A 19,070-nucleotide genomic window follows, 5' to 3' on the forward strand; every position below is an offset into this window, starting at 1 on the left:
CGGCCCATGGGATTTTCTGGATGGCCGCCTAACAAAAAAATTACTTTCCAAAAATGTTTAGCTATGCGGTCCACCTGGTGATGAGTTATGTCTAATGCGATCCGCTTCTCGATAAAGGTTGCCCGTGCTTGACTTAAATAGCCAGTGGATGGAAAGATGCGGTGAAAGCATCGTAGGATAAAATACATGGGATAAAATACATGTCATGTGATCAGAAAATAGATGGAAAATAGAAAAGAAAGCAGATGAAAAAATTATCCACACAAATTTTGCTTGTTTTACGTATAACTTTAATGGAACGGGTGGGAACTGAACTTGAAAATTTCAGTAATATAATTGCAATTCGCAGAGGTACTTTTCACTTCACCTGGTTGCGTAAAATAAAAACGGGCGGAACAATTTCAAATGGAATCTACTGAAATTTGCATAGGTCTTAGACAAGCTATAAATTGATTGCCAGAGAGCAGCGGAAGAATGAAACTAGCAACATGGGAAACCAAAGTTCACGTAATCTCGGATCTGAATCAAGCCCAGGACTTCTGCCTGTAACATCCCTCAAGAAACAGCAGTACCCATTTGAAAATCTAATCTTTGAAGGATGTGGTGCCAAAGCATTTGCTTATGCTGGAGCAATAAAAGTAAGTTTTTTTTCCTCCGCTTTTTTCTTCAATAGTTCTCATTCTGAAATACGTAAACAATGTTTTCTTTTAAATTACTCTGATAAATATATAGCTACTTAAATATACAGTTGAAAACTATCGTATCTTATTTTTCAAAGATTGACTGTAGTTTTATTGCTTTTTTTTTTTTTTTTTTAAACTTGAAAGTTCTTACATTAATCGCAATCGGAAGCCTTGTTCCCATAAACTCTTCTCTTTTAAACTTCTGAAAATCTTGCAGGTCCTCGAGAAAACTGGCATTCTTTCTAATATCAAACGATTCAGTGGTGCTGGAACTGGTGCTATTGTAGCCTGTCTTTTGGCCGCTGGTTTCAGTTGCAATTCTCTGCAACAGACCGTCAGTGAACACCTGGAAAAGTTCTTGTCTGGTAAGAATACAATTTTTGATATTCCTTAATACTGCCACTCTCCCTCGATAATTTTGCAGAGAACAACTTCTGGCTTACCTGTTCGAATCGGAGTCTCCACTGCAATTGATAAATAGTATTGTTGCACGTAATTAGTGTTTATAACTGATTCTAGCATTGTTAAAATTCGAATTTTAGGATTCGATATTCTATAGCTTTCGTATAACTCTTGGTACTTGTTGTTGGATCTCCTACATTTATTTGCATTCGTAAGTCACGGCAATAAACTAAATCCATGTGTGTCAACTAATCTTAATCTAGAACAATTCTTTTACCCTTTTCAGACAACCAGTGCACTGATGAGATTCCCCAAGATGAGATGTTCGAGAAGTTCGGTTGGAATTCTGGCCAAAAATTCTTTGACTGGTTCGGTGATATTCTAACTCAAAAGTGTGGAAACGCTGACATAACATTTCAAGAAGTGAGTACACAATGCATATATTTATTACAGGTGATATGTATTGGGAGAACAATTCTAACCTTATTTCCTGTTCATACTATTTCAGCTTTACAATAGGACTGGCAAGGAATTGTGTATCGTTGCTGTGAACTTAAACCGAATGAAAGAGGAGTATTTTCACCCCAAAACAACACCTGATGTCGTTGTTCGTCGTGCAGTCCTTATGACCATCTCTGTTCCTGGTAATTATGCAATCTACAATTCAATTTTTCCTTCTCTTTAACCTAATGCTTTGCTGTATTATTCCAATGTTTTAAAAATCGATGTTTTTATGTTAGACATTTGACTAGCTCCATGTAGCTTTTAGCCTATAATACCTCATTTGTAAATTTGCCCACTTGTTAATTAAAATTTTTTTTAGCCCTCTTGCTCTCACTATTTTGCTTCATCCTTTTATCTTTGAATACGATACTATATTTTGAAAACGCATCAAAACTTGGCTCTGACTTTAAAAATGTCAGTTCTTTTCTGTTCTTCCCATGACCGCTGCAAACCAGTTTTTGAATACTTTTCACTCTTTATTCTTAATAGGAATGTCCCAGCCTGTGAAATTTAGTGTGGCCGATTCCCCCGAAAGCTACTACCTTGATGGTGGGATGCTTTGCAACTACCCCATTCACTGCTTCGATGGTTGGTGGCTATCAATGCAATCCGACAACTCATTTCTTCAGAAATGTCAAACTCCTGATATTAGAACGCTGAATAAAGAACGTTTCTCTGGCGTTAACTCCCAAAGCCTCGGATTTATCATGGTAAGTTTTAGTTTCCTCAAACTTTCATATTCGTTTCAGTACTGCAGTCCACAGCGTTCCGTTTTGTGTCCTGTCTTATATAGATGTCCCAGTTAATCACTATCTAGTTTAGTGAATAACTAATACCAGTAAACTAGAATAATTTACAAAAATGGTATAATATAAGTTACTGTGTAATGTTTCTGTAAGAATTTTCAAGAACTCCGAAATTAACACTAAAGCCTAAAGTTCAAAAGATTTCTAATTTTGACTTCATTTGGTTTCTCAGCGCATTAAATTTGTGTTCTCGTTTAAATCCAGTTCGACGATTATCACTTCGCTAAGATTTATGATGCAATGAAGGAGCGCCTGGATCTTACGGAAGCTGCTATCGCCATACCCGAAAGTAACCTTGGCAAGTAAGTATTTTCGAGTACATATGATGTATGACAATGTGAGTGGGCATAGACCATAACTTCAGATAATATGGTCTTTATTTAAATACGAAGTTAATATTTTCATAGCTGATGGTATTTAGTTTCAACAAAATTATATTTCTTTTAAAGGAAATACAAAGACGTTGGTCAAAACATTGAGCAGATGAGACTGATATTTGAGAAGTTTCCAGAAGCCATGACAAAACTTCGTGAAGTAAGTTACAAATTTTCAAATTTAAATCTGTCTATTGAGCTTAATCCTGATTATGTAAATGGCTTAAAATATAACTGAATTCCTGTCTATAAACAGGTTTTGGAGAAAATCAAAGACAGCAACAATTTGGTATCGGTTTCCGAATTGACAAAGGAGATAACCAAAGTAAGCTTTTAGCCTAATTTCCTCTAAATCGTATCTGTCGTTCACTTTGATACCCGAATACTTGAAAATGGTTTTGGTCACTTATCTGTTTCTAGGAACATTTCTCTGCGATAGAAATTCAGGCGTTATTTGGAGTTGAAAATAATGAAAATGAGTGCCTTGCTTTTTTCCAAAAGCATTTTGATGCAAAGGAGATGGTGAGTTAGATTGCCCTTAGATATATTCAAACTTGTAATGGATTTTATTGTAAACTTTTCACTTATTTCTTTCAGCTTCCAGTTACTGAAGTTATAAGCTTTATTGAGAAAAGAACCTCTCGCAAGTTTTACAGCTATAGTAAGATTTCAACAAGGTCGAATGTGACCAATTTATCGTCATTCTGGGGGACAGTAATTAATTCCATCCACGAAATCAACAAATTGGCTTCGGTAAGTGTCGTTATATATAGTTAAGACAATGTCGGCAATATATAAGATGTTTGAACTTATTCCTCGTGTCTATCTTCCAGGAAGACGACTTGACCCGTACTGTTGGTATTTACACCGGTCATATTAGTAATAATGATATTGATCTGGATGAAGCCGACGAAATATATTTATTTCAAGTGAGTCCTCGATTTCTTTTTCTCGCGTCTCCAAATTCTCCGTCTCCTATAATTGTGACTTTCTAATTTGTAGCATGGTTGGAACTGTACAGTGGCCTTCTTGCGACAATTCGGTGCCCTATCAATTACAACACCAGAAGAAATGGTATCTATCAGTACCCAGGCACCACCACATGAACCAAACCAAGAGCTCGAAACAACAACGGAACCGACAACTGAATCTAAACCCACGGACCTTGAAGATTGACTTTAATGTTTATATGCACCTGGAATCTTTGTTATCGCTTTATTTTTTTGGCCTCGTTTTGACTTCTAGAAATAAAATAAATTGTCTTTGAACTATATTTTTGTCTTTACTATTTCTTTTAGCACTACATCGCTTAGTGCGTAAAAACTGAAAGCTCTTGAAGACGAGCAGCTCCTCGTGTTCAAAGTTACCATTGTGGGCGCAGGTTTTGATGTCAAAACATAAACAGCCGGTTATACATGCCACAAAGCATCTGGTTCAACTCTGACAGTTTCGCTAATGTTAGGTGAGCTTTTAATCGAACTCGGAAAAGCTGAAAGGTGGTTGATCTCGGGACAATTTACAGTCAGCCGAGACAATTACAAGGCCAATTGCCTAACGTTGAAATCTTTCAACTGGAAGTGTCCGTCAAATGACTTTAGAACTTTTGTCGCAAGTCGCTATACATTACAACCCCATAACCCTGGTTCATTCTGAAAACGATGGTCACTAAGAAATTGATGGGTTTTTATTTAAAAAAAAAAAAAAAATCGATCTTGGTGAGGCATTGAAATTAAGATTTAGGAAATGCAAACTGTAGAAAAATTATCTACTTATTTCGAGAAGTATACTGTATTTTCTTTAGTTTGTATTTCCTAGAACTTAATCTTACTTTCAATGCCTTACCAAGATCGAATTTTTTTTTTTTTTTTTTTTTCCACTGTTCGGTCTTTATTCGAAAATTTAGCATTTTCTTTTTATCCATCCAAGATTTAAATTTGTTTCATAATCAATATCGTTAAATTTCGAACAGAACTTTTCTGATGCAACTCGCGATAGCAATAATTTGGTATGTTGGAAGCATCTGATCTTTCGTCTACCAGTCTAGTTAACTTCACTTTGGCAAAATATAAAGTCTATTTATTTATTTATTTATATGTTTCAGCCAATTGGCTGCGGTCATGCTGGTGCACCGTTTGACATTTCCATCAAACTCGAAGGACATTGCCTGTGCAAGTTTTCATATGACTGACAAATATTGAACTCGTTTCAATTGTTACTTCACGACTTTACTCCATTACAACTTATATATATATGCCAATAGTGTTATAAGTTTTGTTCTATAATCCAGTGTTTTTTGTACTTGGTACAGCCAGGAAATCGCGTGCATTTTGTCTCCTCTCTGGAAATTTAACCAAATTAAATTTCACAGCTTTATATTTAAGTCTATAATCTGTTTCTTAGGAATTTTTCGGTTAATATCTTAACTTTTAAAATTTGCTTCAGTAAAATTAGAATTTGTCACTTTTATAAGCAGTAACTTCGCATCAACTCTCACGCATTTGAATCTTATTCATGACGCTTGCACCTTGCCTATTTTCTGATTTCTGTAGCCAATCGCCTTGTTCCCAATATACTTCCCCCCCCACCCATGTAATTTACTTCCATTTACAGACCATAAACTTGATGCTAGTTAATACGAACGCTATTCAAACCTGCAGCCACCCCCACCTTAGGTAGTGGCAGTATGACAATATAGAAACCACATGATAGCGCAGATGCAGTTTGGGGACTCAACTACCAAAGACTAACACAAGCGATATTACGAAACTACTAATCATTCTACAATACATTGAGTAAAATCTTCGATAACATTAGTTCGACTTGTTGCATAAACTTTTTCTCCAATAGCAAAGTGCTCAAACATCTTGAATCTGTTTTAGCTAGTAAATAGCAATTGCGATAAATTCGCAGTATCCCGATTTTCGGTACAGTCATCCAAAACTTGTAAACTGTAAAATCTGTCGTCTTTTTGGCTAGGCGTAGCGGTGGCAGCAATGAAATGCTAGTTCTCTCGAATATAGATTTAACTTAATGGAGCTATCGAAATGCTATTGCTTAACCAGTTCATCTTTGTATCCTTCGCCAATTGTTTCAATCTATAGATTACTGCGTTAGTTCCTAACACGCCTGTTTTCAACTGAGAAATGACTCAGAAGCCACGACTTGATATTTTAGTCTGTCGATTTCTTAAAAGTGGACCATCGTAGGCAAAAGGACCTGGTTGTGGGGGAACCAAAATGAAACTATTGCCACGCATCAAGCAGCACACCATTAAGTCTCTTATTCGCATGCGAACGGTTTTAAAGTGTGTGCAGGTATGAGAAACTTACCTACAGCAGCTTCTTTCATTCCACCGACTTTCTATTTGACATTTCCCAGTTCTGAATAATTCACTGCAACCGAAGATGAATAAACATTGACTACGTTCATTGCATGATTTTTACAGACGCGACAAATTCTATTTGATCAATTTTATCGATACGTCTCTGAACGTCAGTTTGGTGACTGGTCATTCAGCAACTTGGGCGATCTTACGATACCAGTCACACGACTGTCACTTAAGAAGCACGTGTTTATTCACATTCGTGAAGATGATCGTCGGTTTCCGTAAAAGCTTACTTTTTTCACATGCGGAAAAGGGGATCTTTTGAAGTCGTAGTGCGATTGTATGAGGGATGTTCTTTCGAAGTTGGTGTGAAGCAGAAGAATTGTGTGTGTATATATATATATATATATATATGAAAGCGCGTGGCTCAGTGGTTAGAGTGTCGAGCTTACGATCATGATGTTGTGAGTTCGAATCCTGGACCGGGCTGTGTGTTGTGTTCTTGAGCAAGACGCTCCAGTTCACTCAGCTGTAGAAATGAGTTGCGACGTCACTGGTGCCAAGCTGTATCGGCATTTCCCTTGGATAACATTGGTGGCGGGGAGGCCGGTATGTATGGGCGACTGCTGGCCATCCACCAACAACTTTGCCAGTTACACCACATCTGATGGTTCTTAAGTCCAACTTTTCTCTTGAAATTATTCGGAAGAGTAGCGGTATAAAAGAAATGGTAAACATCTCCCCCAACTTAATTATTTTTTTTTTGTTTACGTAGCGTGTTATTCTATTTTGCACAAATGAATTCTAAAAACTTTTCCGTTCCAAATTCAACGTTGGTTTCTTCTACGATACCGCAAAGTAAAAATTCTGTTTAACTAGGGATCTAACACCACACAATCTTGAACTGAAATGTCTACATATCCTCGAGACGAGTAAAGCACTGTAAAATTTAAGCTGAAAATCCATCTAAGAAAGCCTTCTTGGTTAGTAGATTTAACCTGCTCCCAAGTTTGACATAATAGGTTCTAGGATACCTTTTTAGGCCAGATGAACAAAACACGATTAGTGCCAACGACTTGCTGAAATTGATTTTAAATTTATGCACATGCCCAGTAAGCTCGAGGGGAGGGGATTAGTCTATTACATTGATCCCAGTGTTCAACTGGTAAGCCAACATCGACGGGATTTAAACAACTAAGACAGACGAAATGCATAACACTTCGCCCGGCTTGCACGATCCTGGCAGATCGCCGCCTGTACCAGCTGAAATATTAAAATAGTTATTGCATGATCATTTCCGATATATTTCAGTGAGCGGCACGTCACTTCGACGCCAGATAATTGTAAATAAAATAAGCAGTATGGTGGTGGCGAAACGCTTAGCAGTATTTCGTTTGTCTTTATGTTCCGAGTTTAAATTCAGCCGTGGTCGACTTCGCCGTTCATACTTTCGTAGTCGATAAAAAGGTCAATCTAAGAGTATATGTAGATATATCTCCATTGAAAACCTGCTACAAGCAGATTGGAATTGAGCAGTTCATTTGAAACTGCTTGTGTTGATAATGAAGGAGATAATTCCTGATCACACATTCTGACCAAAGTCGTGGTCGTCTGAGGTAGAGGAAAAACGTTAACACGATTGGTTGCGATTCGAATGAGAAGTGGTTACCGTAATCTATCAGGTCAAGGATCACCCGTTGAATCGATGGCGTTTTATGCAGGTTAATATAGAAAAGGGGACTCAAAAAATAACTATTTTAGGTAAAGTAAAGAGTGTACGTCGAATATTCAGAAATGTGACGAAGTTGGTTTTGAAGTTAAAACTGTCTGCAAAGTAGGACAGTCATTTTTCTACTGATTACATCACTGATCTTAAATGTAGTACAGTAGCAGTTTTAAAGCTCGATCTTAAATTTTTTAATATTTGATACACGGTATTTATGCACAATGTTAATAATTCGTAGTCATTTTAACAGATTCTGTTGAAACGATTGTATATTAATTTGTGAACAAAAAAAAAATATAACCACATACATTCGTTGTAAAACTTTATTTCGATAAAGACAATTCATTAAAGCCATAAACTACTATTTCCTTGAAATAAACCAAAAACTGCAAATTCGAGACGAGTACAAATTGAACAAAGATTTTTCGGGTATTCGTAGCCATTATTGAAGCAAAATTCGTTTAAAGGGATTCGTCAACGGATTCAGGAAGTGTCTGAACTGCTAGATAACAAGTTTTTCTGTCCTGACGTAGTAGGGGTGGATGTCTGGGTAATCTCTCGCAAGAACGCCACAGTGCAGTTCCAGCCATGCTAAAAAAAAAAAAAAAAAAAAAGATTGAAATTACACAAGATATTCCTGGTGAGAATAACAGTCTGAGAATGGAATATACAAACTCACCTGATACAGGTAGATTGCGTCGGCTTCCTGCAGGCCAGTATCATTATTGGTAACATGGCCAGTGTAGATACCAATAGTACGGAACAAGTCGGTTTTCTGTAGGTTAGATATCAAACGTAAAACTAAATGTTATAAACTGTCTTCAAGTTTTGAAATTATATGTAAAACGTTATCGTACTATACAATTGTTACTGACGTAGCCGGGCACTACTCACATTACAGTACCGGCTTGGGGCAACCCAAGTTAAGACTTAAGGTGGCCTCCCTTTAAATTATATCAAACCTGGCAAATTAATAATGTGGATTCTAATTATTTTGAAACCAGTTACCTGAAGATAAGTTCTTAGCCACTAGCGGAGCTAGAATGTGTCGCCCGGGGCGGCCTATCCATTTGCCTTTAACAATTTTGAATTACTTGGAAAAATTAAAAAAAAAAAAAAAAGCTGCACCTACCGACACTGATTTGTTCTTTTCGTTCGATACACTATTAACCGCTCCCCAAAATGAAGACAAATTAGTCACTGCAAACGTTGGTGTTATCTTGCTGTAAGCGTAGAAATTCTGCCAGTGTCTTTTCTCGGCAATAGACAGAATAGTGCCAATTGACAGCTAAGAGATAATATAGAAAGATATATTAGCGCTCGGATTCCTCAAATATTCACGTTGTTTCAAACTAATCATCCGTTATCTCAGTTTCTAGATTTCGGTAATGCGATTTTCTTTTTCTCAAAGAAAACCTTGTACGATATGTGTTCGGCGGGATCTGGCAGTTTGTAAAAGTTTAAAAGGCTACGTTAAACTATCTTGCAGACAATTTAGCGGCAAAATAAATTCAAGCTTGATAACCTACCCGATCTTCACTGTTGGCATATCCTCGAAGCAATTCCAAACATTCTCTTTCGTCATTATCCACACCAAATAATACCTGGAGCTCAGCCGAAGAGAAAACAGTCTAAGAAAAAGAAATGAAAGCTACGTAAATGTATTTGAAAAAATCCTTATGATTACAGACTGATCGTCTACGTATCTAAACAAACGGTATGGATTACATACGAAAATAATTTACTCACGCTATCGGTAAGTTCTTTTGCCAATCTAACAATAGATACTAAGTTGTCATCTTCCTGAAGCGTCTCCAAAATCTGAAAAGTTACACCATAACCAGTATTAAATACTAATAAGGTAAAAGCTATCGAGTCTAAAATACTTGTTTCAAATTTTGGCACATGGCCAATAGCTTAGCGGGAGGGACTAAGTCGATTACATCAACCCCAGTGCTCAACTGGTACTTATTTAATTGAACACGAAAGGATGAAAAAGGAAAGTTGAACCCCAGTGGAATTTGAACTCAGAACGTAATGGCGGGCAAAATGCCAAGTATTTTGCTCAGCGTGCTAACTATTCTTCCAGCCCGCTGCCTTTTATCAAAATTTAAGGATACCGACAGAGAAAAGAGTCAAATTCTTATTAAATTCACACCCTACTCCATTAAAGAGAAGCATGCATATCCAAGATACATTAAAATGAAATGAATAATTATTTAAGCCTTTTATCATCGGCTAATTCATCAGGGTTGCACTGGGATAGGCAAAAACTTTAGCTCGAATTGAAAACCTAATTAAAAAGCGGGCGGTAGACACTCACAGTTCCTAGTTTTTCACTGGCTTCTGGAAAGCCCTCCAATTGTAGTCGCATCAGTTTCAGCCTTTCCTTGGCCTCTTTACATTTCCTTAGAATTTAAAAAAAAAAATCAGAAAAGTGCATTACACTAAATATTGCCACCAATGACCTTAAGATCAATCTAATACTGGTTTAGAACGTTATTGAAAGACAGCGAGAAGAAAAATACTTACTTGCCAAGTTCGGTTGCTGGTGTAGAGATAACGCCATCGACTTGTTCAAGTCGCCGTTTCATTACATCGTATGTATCATTGTTGTGGTAATCGTCAAACTGGAAAAAAGTTGCATCAAACAGTAAATTGACCGATGCTATTGAAACTTAAGTGTGGCTGCCTGGAGACTATAGATACTTATGAAAAAGTATCAATCAAACATTTAAGGAGCAAATAGGATTTTAAAAAAACTTACAGTAGTAGATTTAATGAACGAAATACATTAAAATTATCAAATATTTATGAAGAAAAAAAATCCCTTTACCGTCATAATGCCAAGGCTTGTGTGGTTAAATCCAAAGAAACATTCAATCTCCAAAGATCTCAAGTCAATAGACGGTTGACATTTGTGAAGAAAGCGGTCATCAGGCTCCATCGATAGCCACCATCCTATAGAAGAATTTGAAAGGTCAGGAGAACTGCAACACCTATTTTTAAAATTTTTTTATTATTATAAAGAAAACGTCGCTGCACATACCATCAAAGCAGTGAATTGGATAATTGCAGATAATCCCACCATCCATGTAGTAATCTTCAGGGGATTCATCCAGACTTAATTTGAGGGGACGGTATATACCTATATAAAAAGAGGTCAAGTACGAATAATTTAGCCAATTGGTCTTAACTAAATATTAGTCAGGTTACCATATTTCGTGAAATGAAAATTTTCTGTTAAACTTATGAACATAAAAAAAATCAACTAAGTTTCACTGAAGGAGTACGGGGGGAAAGCACATTTATAGTTAAATCAACGAGAAATTAAGTTGGAAGCTATGCAGAACTAGCTTAAATTGTAGAGAAAACAGAAGTAATCGCAAGTCAAAATAGTAATTCAGACGTAAAAAAAAAAATTAAAAAAAAAATTCAAAAATTTTAATTTTAAACCGGCGTTAGTGCGTTTACGACCCATAACTTAGCGATTCAATAAGAGAGACGAATAGAATCAGCACCGGGATAAATTCATTATACTAAAAATTGAAGACGGTGCCCTAGCACTACCACTGTCTGATGATCGAAACAAAGTAAAAGAAAAAAAAAATTACCCGGTATAGACATGGCTAAGGAAATTGCCCGTCGGACGACAAAGTCGGGAGTAGTTTTCGGGTGGAAATATTCCATCTTGTTCAGATTTAAATTCATGACCGGAATACACAGCTCGTTACCGGTTTCGTCGTATAACTGAAATAACGAAAATAAAATTAATCAGAATTAAAGGGTTCCATTTCAAACGGAAAAAAGATGTTCACAGCAGATACACCGCGGTAAGAGAGAGTAGAAAAAAAAAAAAAAAAAAAAAAAAAAAAACTTTCGTTTGATTAAAAACCATGAACTCACCTGTTGAAAGGTAACGTCAGCGTCTTGAAACTTCTGTATCAAAATACGCCCTAACCAATCGAGAAACCTATAGCCGTCATTCCACCCAAAGTTATGAAGCACCTCTTCTTGGCGAACCTTGGGGGTATATTGAATATCTGAAATGGAAATCAGAAGGCTGGAAATTCGGTACAAAATATTCAGTCCTGGGTACATAGTTTATTCATAGCAATCAGAAAATTGATTTGTAGACTTCAGAGCCCGTTAGTTAGTCAGTCATCAAGAATGTCTAAATTTCGGACATCCCGAACAGTAAAATTTCTAATCAACGGTTAAGGAGATTAACGGAATGTAATTCGTACACTGAAAAGGAAAGAAAAGAAAAAAAAAAAAGCTTACCGAACGAAAAACTTTGCAGGTGCATATCTAGTAGACACTGTACAGAATCTGGGGCAAAACCAGCAGCCAAGAGGCAAGCTACGATAGCACCACTACCCATTCCTGCGAATCGCTTAATATTAGAGAGAGCACCGACTTTTTCGAGGACCTGTTGGATTATGAAAGGAGGAAACTCAAGACGATACACGAAGAGATGGAACTACAAAATCTAATTTTTATATTGGAAAATAACTTTAAAAATTAATTACAATAAAGGCTGAAAAGGCAATTAGACAGGTTCGAGACCAGCGAATTCGATAAACTTAGTAACAATTTTTTTTAGCAGAGAAATATCAAAGATGTTGGGGGAAAATACCTTCAAAGCTCCAGCATAAGCATAGCCTTTAACACCGCATCCCTCAAAGATAAGGTTTTGGAACGAATAACGTTTACCCATTAGATCAGTTAGAGGCAGAAGCCCTGGGCTAGCTTCAGAGCCAATGTCACGTGGGCGTCTTGTGTTACACGACAGTGATCCTCCCATGCTGCTTGGTTTTTGTTTTTTTGCACATCATCTAACATGGTTTATATATAGGCCAATGCAGATTTGGAAAGGTACCATTCGAAAATAGTTTCGTCCATTTTTAATTAACTCGTACGAAATCTAATTCTATGAGTAGAAATTATAGTTACTAAGGCCTTGTGTTCAATCCCACTTAACAGCTATTTTAATTATTATTTGTGTCTTACGGGCGGGGCAGAAGCAAATTTGTGTCCAATCAATGCTGGTATTCAGGCAGTGGATTACTAGATTCATTAAGACGTCGAACAAATGTCATGCGATATTTAATTACGGTCGTTTACGTTCTACGTTCAAATCTCGCCGAGGTCAACTTTGCTTTTCATTCTTCTGTGGTTGAAAAATAAAATAAAATAAAAGTGAGATACTACGGGTTGACATAATTGACTATAACTGTATCCATTTTGGAGACAGGTATATGAAGTAAAAGACGCCCTGTGAAATTGATATATTATTAGTACTTAATTTATCGATCATACAAATCGGCGAGCTTGCAGAATCGCTAGCACGCCGAGCAAAATGCTTAGCAGTATTTCGTCCGCTCATCCTTTTGAGATCGATTAAATAAGTACCAGTTGAGTACAGGAGTTGATGCCAGAATTTGACACCAATTTATCGAGCATACAGATACGAAAGATAAATTCAACTTCCATCGAAGTTGAACTCAGCGGAAGGGGGGGGGGGCAAGAGAATAAAATAGGTGAAACAGTAGAATTCGAGGAAACTAGTGGCGATTTGTGTCAGCAAATAATAACTACAAAAGGTTAGGAATAAACATCAGTGTAGCTGGGGTAAGATAGGGGGAATCTGCCTCCAGCGACGCTTTTGGGTCTGCTGCATCAACCTGTGTGGGCTAAAAAAAAGTCCCGGGCGGCACGCACTGTAGCTATATCACTGGCAGAGGGGTAACCAGGCTCTAAAGTTAGCGGGAGCGAGCACATGAAAAATGGGTGCTGTGACATATACCAAACAATTTTTAACTCATTTGCCTTATATTACGCGAAATATTCCATTAGTTTTAATATACGTAATTGTATCCTAGATTCATTAATTTCATGTTTCAGTAACAATGTCGTTATGTATGAAATTTGCAACTTCTGATCTAGGAAACTAAAGAGTTTAAAAAGAAATTGTTGAAAAGGTGCCAATTTTGAAAAATGTGCTCGTAGGGAGCGGTCGCTTTCTTTGGTCCCCTATTTAGCTACGCCACTGATCGCGAGAATTAAATTCTTTTGGAGTGAGAAAAGGTGGGAGAAATCTAACGTTTCAGGCAGAAACTTCTGTTGAGGTGTCCTGATCGTAAGTATTAGACTTTTACGCTTCCTCAGCAAATAATCTATTCCTCTTTGAGAACCTCTTTTTATCTATGAGAATATATAATTGCAACGAACTTATTACTTCAACGATTTTTGCTATACAGTCTCTTCGTTAAGATTTTTGTTATACAGCCCCTTCTTGTCAAAACAGCATTTAACGATTTTATTTATTCAACCTCTTCTTGCCAAGACAACCAAGAAACTCTTATTTCGATTCTCGATCTCGTAACTACATTACTCAATGTGGAGTTCGTTTCTTTCTCAAACTCCGACACTGATAATAGATTTTGTTGCTATTTTGTGATTCGTCCTGTTTCTTCTGATGAAGTCTATTACAAACTACCTTGGCAGAAAATGCCTTGTAAACAATTCCATACCTCCCTTACACGCACATACTATTCTTTTAACTTGTTTCAGTCATTTGACTGCAATCATGCTGGAGCACCGCATTGAAGGGTCTTAGTTGAGTAAATCGACCCAGACTTATTTTTTGGTCTCTTTTGCCGAAAAGATGTTATGGGGACATAAACACACCAACTCCAGTTGTCAAGTGGTGATGGGAGACAAGCACAGACACAAAAATACACACACACACACACATATATATATACGATGGGCTTCTTTCAGTTTCTGTCTACCAAATCCACTCACCAGGCTTTGATCAGTCTGAGGCTATAATAGAAGACACTTGCCCAAGGTATCAAGCAGTAGGACTGAACCTGGAACCATATGACTGGGAAGCAAGCTTCTTACCACACAGCCATGCCTACGCTTATGTATAATAAAACAGAGAATGAGCAAGCAAAACGTGTGGTATCACTCGAGAGCATTTGATTTATAATTTAATATATATCTCCCCACTCAATGATGAAACACTTCCAGCCATCTTTGGTAGGCAGCTGCAACACCACTTTTCTCAGTTGCAGCAGAAGCTGGAGTTTTAGTCGTAAACCAAACCATGCTAAAAATGAGAATATATCAGTGAGATGTATTTTCCAACCCACCTAGCAGAGCAATAACTCCAAATAAGAACTGACTTGAGCCATTCCTGATACAGTCCATTCTCTGCCAACATGGAGAAATGAGGATGACTTTAACAGCCTGGAAAATTCTAACATTTTTTTTTTTGTATTAAAAACATTTAGCCTAAAGGCATCCAATAGTTTGGACTTGTGCTTTGGACATTGCAAAACAAACACACATAAAAAATTAGAAATTTTATTGAAAATGTAGCATATTTGAATTTTGTAGTTTTGATTTACATATTTCTTTATTAAATATTAGAAAAAAAAAAAGACAACAGATGTTGAAATATAAAAAGCTATAAATATTAACCTGTATTGAAAGCTTAGAAGCTTTAACTTTGCAGTCAAGGTCAAGACAACTTCCACAAGCCAGCAGATAAAAAAAAATGATAAAATGAGCCCCCATTTTAGATGATGTAGCTAAAAATAGATCAGAACTAACTGCAAAGAATTTGAGTCACTCCTAAAAAGGGTCACATAGGATCTTTTTACAATCGTTTCACATTATTTCCCAATCCTGACAACTGGGTCATTCAATTTATTTGTTTCTATCTTTTATTTATTTTTTGTCTGGTCTTTACACTACAAGATGATGTAAAGACTTGACTAAAATTAAATTTGTAGAATAGAAACATTCTTTGGAATATTAAGACTTTGGGCATTTGTTCATTATTAACCTGCACCTCGTGTTATTTTGTTTGCTGACCCTTTCATTGTGACAAAAAATAGTCACTTGAGGTTAATTTTGGAGAATTTGTTTGGAAACTGTGGATAGTGACCACAGAATAGACTTTTGAAGAAAATCCCTGTTGTCCCATTGACTAAGTGGTCCTGAAATGAGAGAACCAAGGTAAAATTGCAAGGATGGTAGGCATTTATGATGATATTGCAAATAAACATCCATCAGAAAGAATTCTTTAAGAAAATAAATTAAAATTAGAAGAAATAATTGAGACATTGTTCCCATTTTGAAATGCAGGGTAAATAACAAAGAGCCAGATTTTGAGAGTGGTCAGCATTTCAACTGATTCTTCATTAAAATTGGCTGAAATGACACATTGAAGATTAAATGAGTCTGGCCAATTCCAGGCCATACATAATAAGTCCTCCAGAATTCTGTGTGTAGGTGGAGGAACAGACTGTAAATGTGATTTAAGGTTTGAGGTTAGCCAATAGGAAGAAGAATTATTAGTGATTCTTGTGAAGGTCCCTGCCCAAAACATCACATATTTTTAGTTTATTTTAGTTTAAATATATTGTACCACCACTTCAGACTATCACTGGTTTCCAAGAACTGAAGACAGAGGGAGTGAAAGTTTTCTCATCTGTAATTTCAATACATTGTTCTATAGCTGCGTTCATGCTACAGTAGAATTTGTTCTTCTCTACATCTCTGAACGCTGGTCTCTTACAGTGACCCAACAACGCTCACTACATGGCATGTATACTTGATTTCTGCACAAGGCTTTTAACAGTTCTTAAGCTGACCATGTATCAAACGAGTCACTGTATCGATCCTTTACCACTTGTCAGCCAGACAATCAGAGATGGCTAAAATTTGCAGGACACTGTTTCTGTCAAACCTGTCACTGCACTTTTTTTCTATAACCCCATAGCCAGGCCAGCATGATGTATGTTCATGAGCTTATGCAGAACAAAGGACTATGCACTGTCCCACAGCTGGTACATACAATGTCATCTTGTACAGCCCAGAGGGAAATTTGCTCAGAAGTTGGGGGGGGGGGTCAATGTCCAAGAGCGATGTGGCATACACTATGAAGAAGTGAAGCTACAGAATTCTCATGGCTTGTCTAAAACTAATTGATAAAGTGGTTATTGCAGTGAACATTCCTCTAAATGTATCATGGTATAAAGACACAGTCTTAAACACTCCCAGGTTTTAAAACTATCAAAAGGAAGTAAGGAGGACAGAACTTGTAATGATATAAAAGCTCAGCGTTGAGTGGTTTTCTCGAAGGCAGCAGCAGTACCCAGTTTCAACATTTTTTTATATGCTTCAACAAATAAAAATATACAAAATATAAATTTCAAATGAAAAACAAGTATTGCAAAATATTTGAAGTTCTGTTCAGGGATTTTGTACACTTCATAACCATTTGAAGATACCCTACATACCCTGGATAAGGTTTAACTGTCTACTAAAGACTCTCTAAAGATGACTTGAATTCAACACTAGAAACTGACAAAAACACTTGATAGTTGTAAAGTGCTCCCACTGTCAACAAGCAGATTATACTTGTTTACAGCTGGGTATGTAAAGTTGATGTCTTTGTCCAGTCTGTGTGTGATTCCATAATTTGTTAGAGAGGCACAATTCATAAATTTTTTGTCAGGGAGGCAGAGGTGGTAGTGGGGAATGTCTTTAATGGAATTAAGTTTTGGACATGAATGTTATCGTGGTTTTAGGATAGAACACTTTTTGGTGTTCTGTTACAACCTGCAGGGATATTGAACACTATACCTTTGTGTTGTAAGAGGCAACTAACTGGAGTAGACAATAGGAAATGTATCTGACCATAAAAAAATATTGCCTCACAAAGGGAAAACCATGATGAGAGAAGATACTCATGGAGTTTTATGATGTCAATTCCACTTTAACAAAGAGAATTTGTCTTAAAATGAATGATGCTATCACTATTATTAGTCGCAATACCATCAAAACGTTTAGTATTTTCATTGACATCTAGGCAGCGAAGAAGAGCAAACAAAATTCTAAACCTTCCAGTTGAAAGACTCTGAATATGGAGAACTGGAAACGGTGGAAAGCAGCATCTAATCCCAGAACAGTGTTGCCTTCAGTACAGATAATGATGTCTTATACAGCCATAGAAGATTCACAGACAAATGTACAAGAATGAAACTGAAACTAGTCATTGTTTAGCCCTAGGTAGCTTTGATCAAGTAGATCTATGATCAAAGACAAACTAGTTATGACCATCCATTCTTTTTATATGTTACTGTGGAATGAATTTTGTTTTTAAGAGACTGGGATGCAATATGAGGAAGATTTGCTTGCTATTTCTAGAGGGTCGAGTGACTGCCTAGCAGCTTCCTTATTGAAACTAGTTTTCTGACCAGGCATATAGGAGTTTACCACAGAATACTAGCTATCTTTGTTGAGGCACAAGTCTGTGAATGAAGCACATGGTTGTCTTCTAATCACATGGCTGCAGAATCAGACACAAAACTTTATTTTTTTTTAAAGAAACAAGCAGTGGAGGCTTGTAACATTTTGAGATAAAAATGAAGTCTTAGATCTACCAGAATAATTCTCCAGATTTCTGTAAGATTAAGTGAATGAGATATGAGATGCCAGTCAACTTAAGGAAATTGGCTTAAAGGAAGAATAAAAGGAAGGAGAAGTTTAATATGCAAAATATTGATTTTTGGGTGCTGTATTAACACCATGGTACCATTTTACAGCTACGTGGACTGAGTTAGCAAATTTTGTTGTAACTATAGACGCTGTACAGTTGTAGGATATAAACCATTTAGTGTTTCAGTGGTATTAGTCTGACATTTTACTGACTGAGCAATTGGTGGCTGCCCACCATTGGGGTAGCTTTGACCCTCTGACATCCAACTGGCACGGTTAGTAATGGGTCCTGCTTTAAAAGTGACCCTAGGTTAAACCACAGAAAGACATCTTCTAAATTTGATACATATTAATCAGCTGACTAGGTAACCAGAAAAAGAAAATAGATCTGGATTAAAATTTTATATGTAAAATCAGCAGAAAAAGATCTAGATTTTGTGAGTGTCTGTGAATGATGGTGTGTGTGAAAGAGAGGGTGGGATGACTGGATAGGGTGACTGAAATAACTGTTGCAGACAGGTTACTAACTGGGGATAAAATATGGCCGGGAATGGAGCAAACGAAGATGGAATTAACTAAAATGGTTGCTTGTGGTATTGTTGTTGTTTAACCCAGGTCAGACCTGGTCAAGCAGATCTATGTTCACAGGTATTCCAAGAATGACCATAACACCTCTCTCTTTTCTTTTTCAGCAATAGAATACTCTGGACTACATTATCCAATGTGTCC

The 19,070-nt window shown here is 36.8% G+C and overlaps 2 protein-coding genes across 3 annotated transcripts; one reads left to right on the top strand and one right to left on the bottom strand.

Annotated features, from left to right (window-relative positions):
- The first annotated feature begins 457 nt into the window (after nucleotides 1–457).
- Nucleotides 458–4,042, top strand: LOC106880001 (uncharacterized). Its single transcript, XM_014929786.3, has 12 exons — nucleotides 458–638; nucleotides 901–1,048; nucleotides 1,372–1,508; nucleotides 1,594–1,729; nucleotides 2,079–2,299; nucleotides 2,600–2,697; nucleotides 2,845–2,929; nucleotides 3,026–3,094; nucleotides 3,190–3,291; nucleotides 3,367–3,522; nucleotides 3,603–3,698; nucleotides 3,772–4,042. Exons 1-12 carry the CDS (start codon nucleotides 489–491, stop codon nucleotides 3,943–3,945), a joined length of 1,572 nt encoding a protein of 523 aa, XP_014785272.1. The 5' UTR covers nucleotides 458–488; the 3' UTR covers nucleotides 3,946–4,042.
- A 4,087-nt stretch (nucleotides 4,043–8,129) lies between these two features.
- LOC106880007 (uncharacterized) lies at nucleotides 8,130–12,654 on the bottom strand. Of its 2 annotated transcripts, XM_089359417.1 has the most exons (13): nucleotides 12,460–12,652; nucleotides 12,105–12,252; nucleotides 11,727–11,863; nucleotides 11,435–11,570; nucleotides 10,870–10,968; nucleotides 10,657–10,781; nucleotides 10,353–10,450; nucleotides 10,144–10,228; nucleotides 9,570–9,641; nucleotides 9,350–9,451; nucleotides 8,953–9,108; nucleotides 8,500–8,595; nucleotides 8,130–8,411 (listed from the first exon to the last, which is right to left on the bottom strand). In XM_089359417.1, exons 1-13 carry the CDS (start codon nucleotides 12,625–12,627, stop codon nucleotides 8,304–8,306), a joined length of 1,530 nt encoding a protein of 509 aa, XP_089215543.1. In that variant the 5' UTR covers nucleotides 12,628–12,652; the 3' UTR covers nucleotides 8,130–8,303. The 2 variants fall into 2 exon arrangements, with proteins under 2 accessions (XP_089215543.1, XP_089215544.1); XM_089359418.1 differs by lacking the exon at nucleotides 8,953–9,108 and having other exon boundaries at nucleotides 12,460–12,654.
- Between the last annotated feature and the right edge of the window lie 6,416 nt (nucleotides 12,655–19,070).

The sequence above is a fragment of the Octopus bimaculoides genome, chromosome 11 (genome assembly GCF_046866305.1).
Source record: "Octopus bimaculoides isolate indiv1 chromosome 11, ASM4686630v1, whole genome shotgun sequence".
Classification (NCBI taxonomy): Eukaryota; Metazoa; Mollusca; class Cephalopoda; order Octopoda; family Octopodidae; genus Octopus; species Octopus bimaculoides.

Coding starts and splice junctions, on each gene's coding strand:
- LOC106880001 (XM_014929786.3), top strand. CDS start 489: ATGGGAAACCAAAGTTCACGTAATCTCGGATCTGAATCAAGCCCAGGA. Junction 1,730..2,078: donor TATGACCATCTCTGTTCCTG/GTAATTATGCAA, acceptor TATTCTTAATAG/GAATGTCCCAGCCTGTGAAA. Junction 2,930..3,025: donor CCATGACAAAACTTCGTGAA/GTAAGTTACAAA, acceptor GTCTATAAACAG/GTTTTGGAGAAAATCAAAGA.
- LOC106880007 (XM_089359417.1), bottom strand. CDS start 12,627: ATGGGAGGATCACTGTCGTGTAACACAAGACGCCCACGTGACATTGGC. Junction 11,864..12,104: donor CCTGCAAAGTTTTTCGTTCG/GTAAGCTTTTTT, acceptor TTTCCATTTCAG/ATATTCAATATACCCCCAAG. Junction 8,596..8,952: donor AAAAGAACAAATCAGTGTCG/GTAGGTGCAGCT, acceptor TCTAACCTACAG/AAAACCGACTTGTTCCGTAC.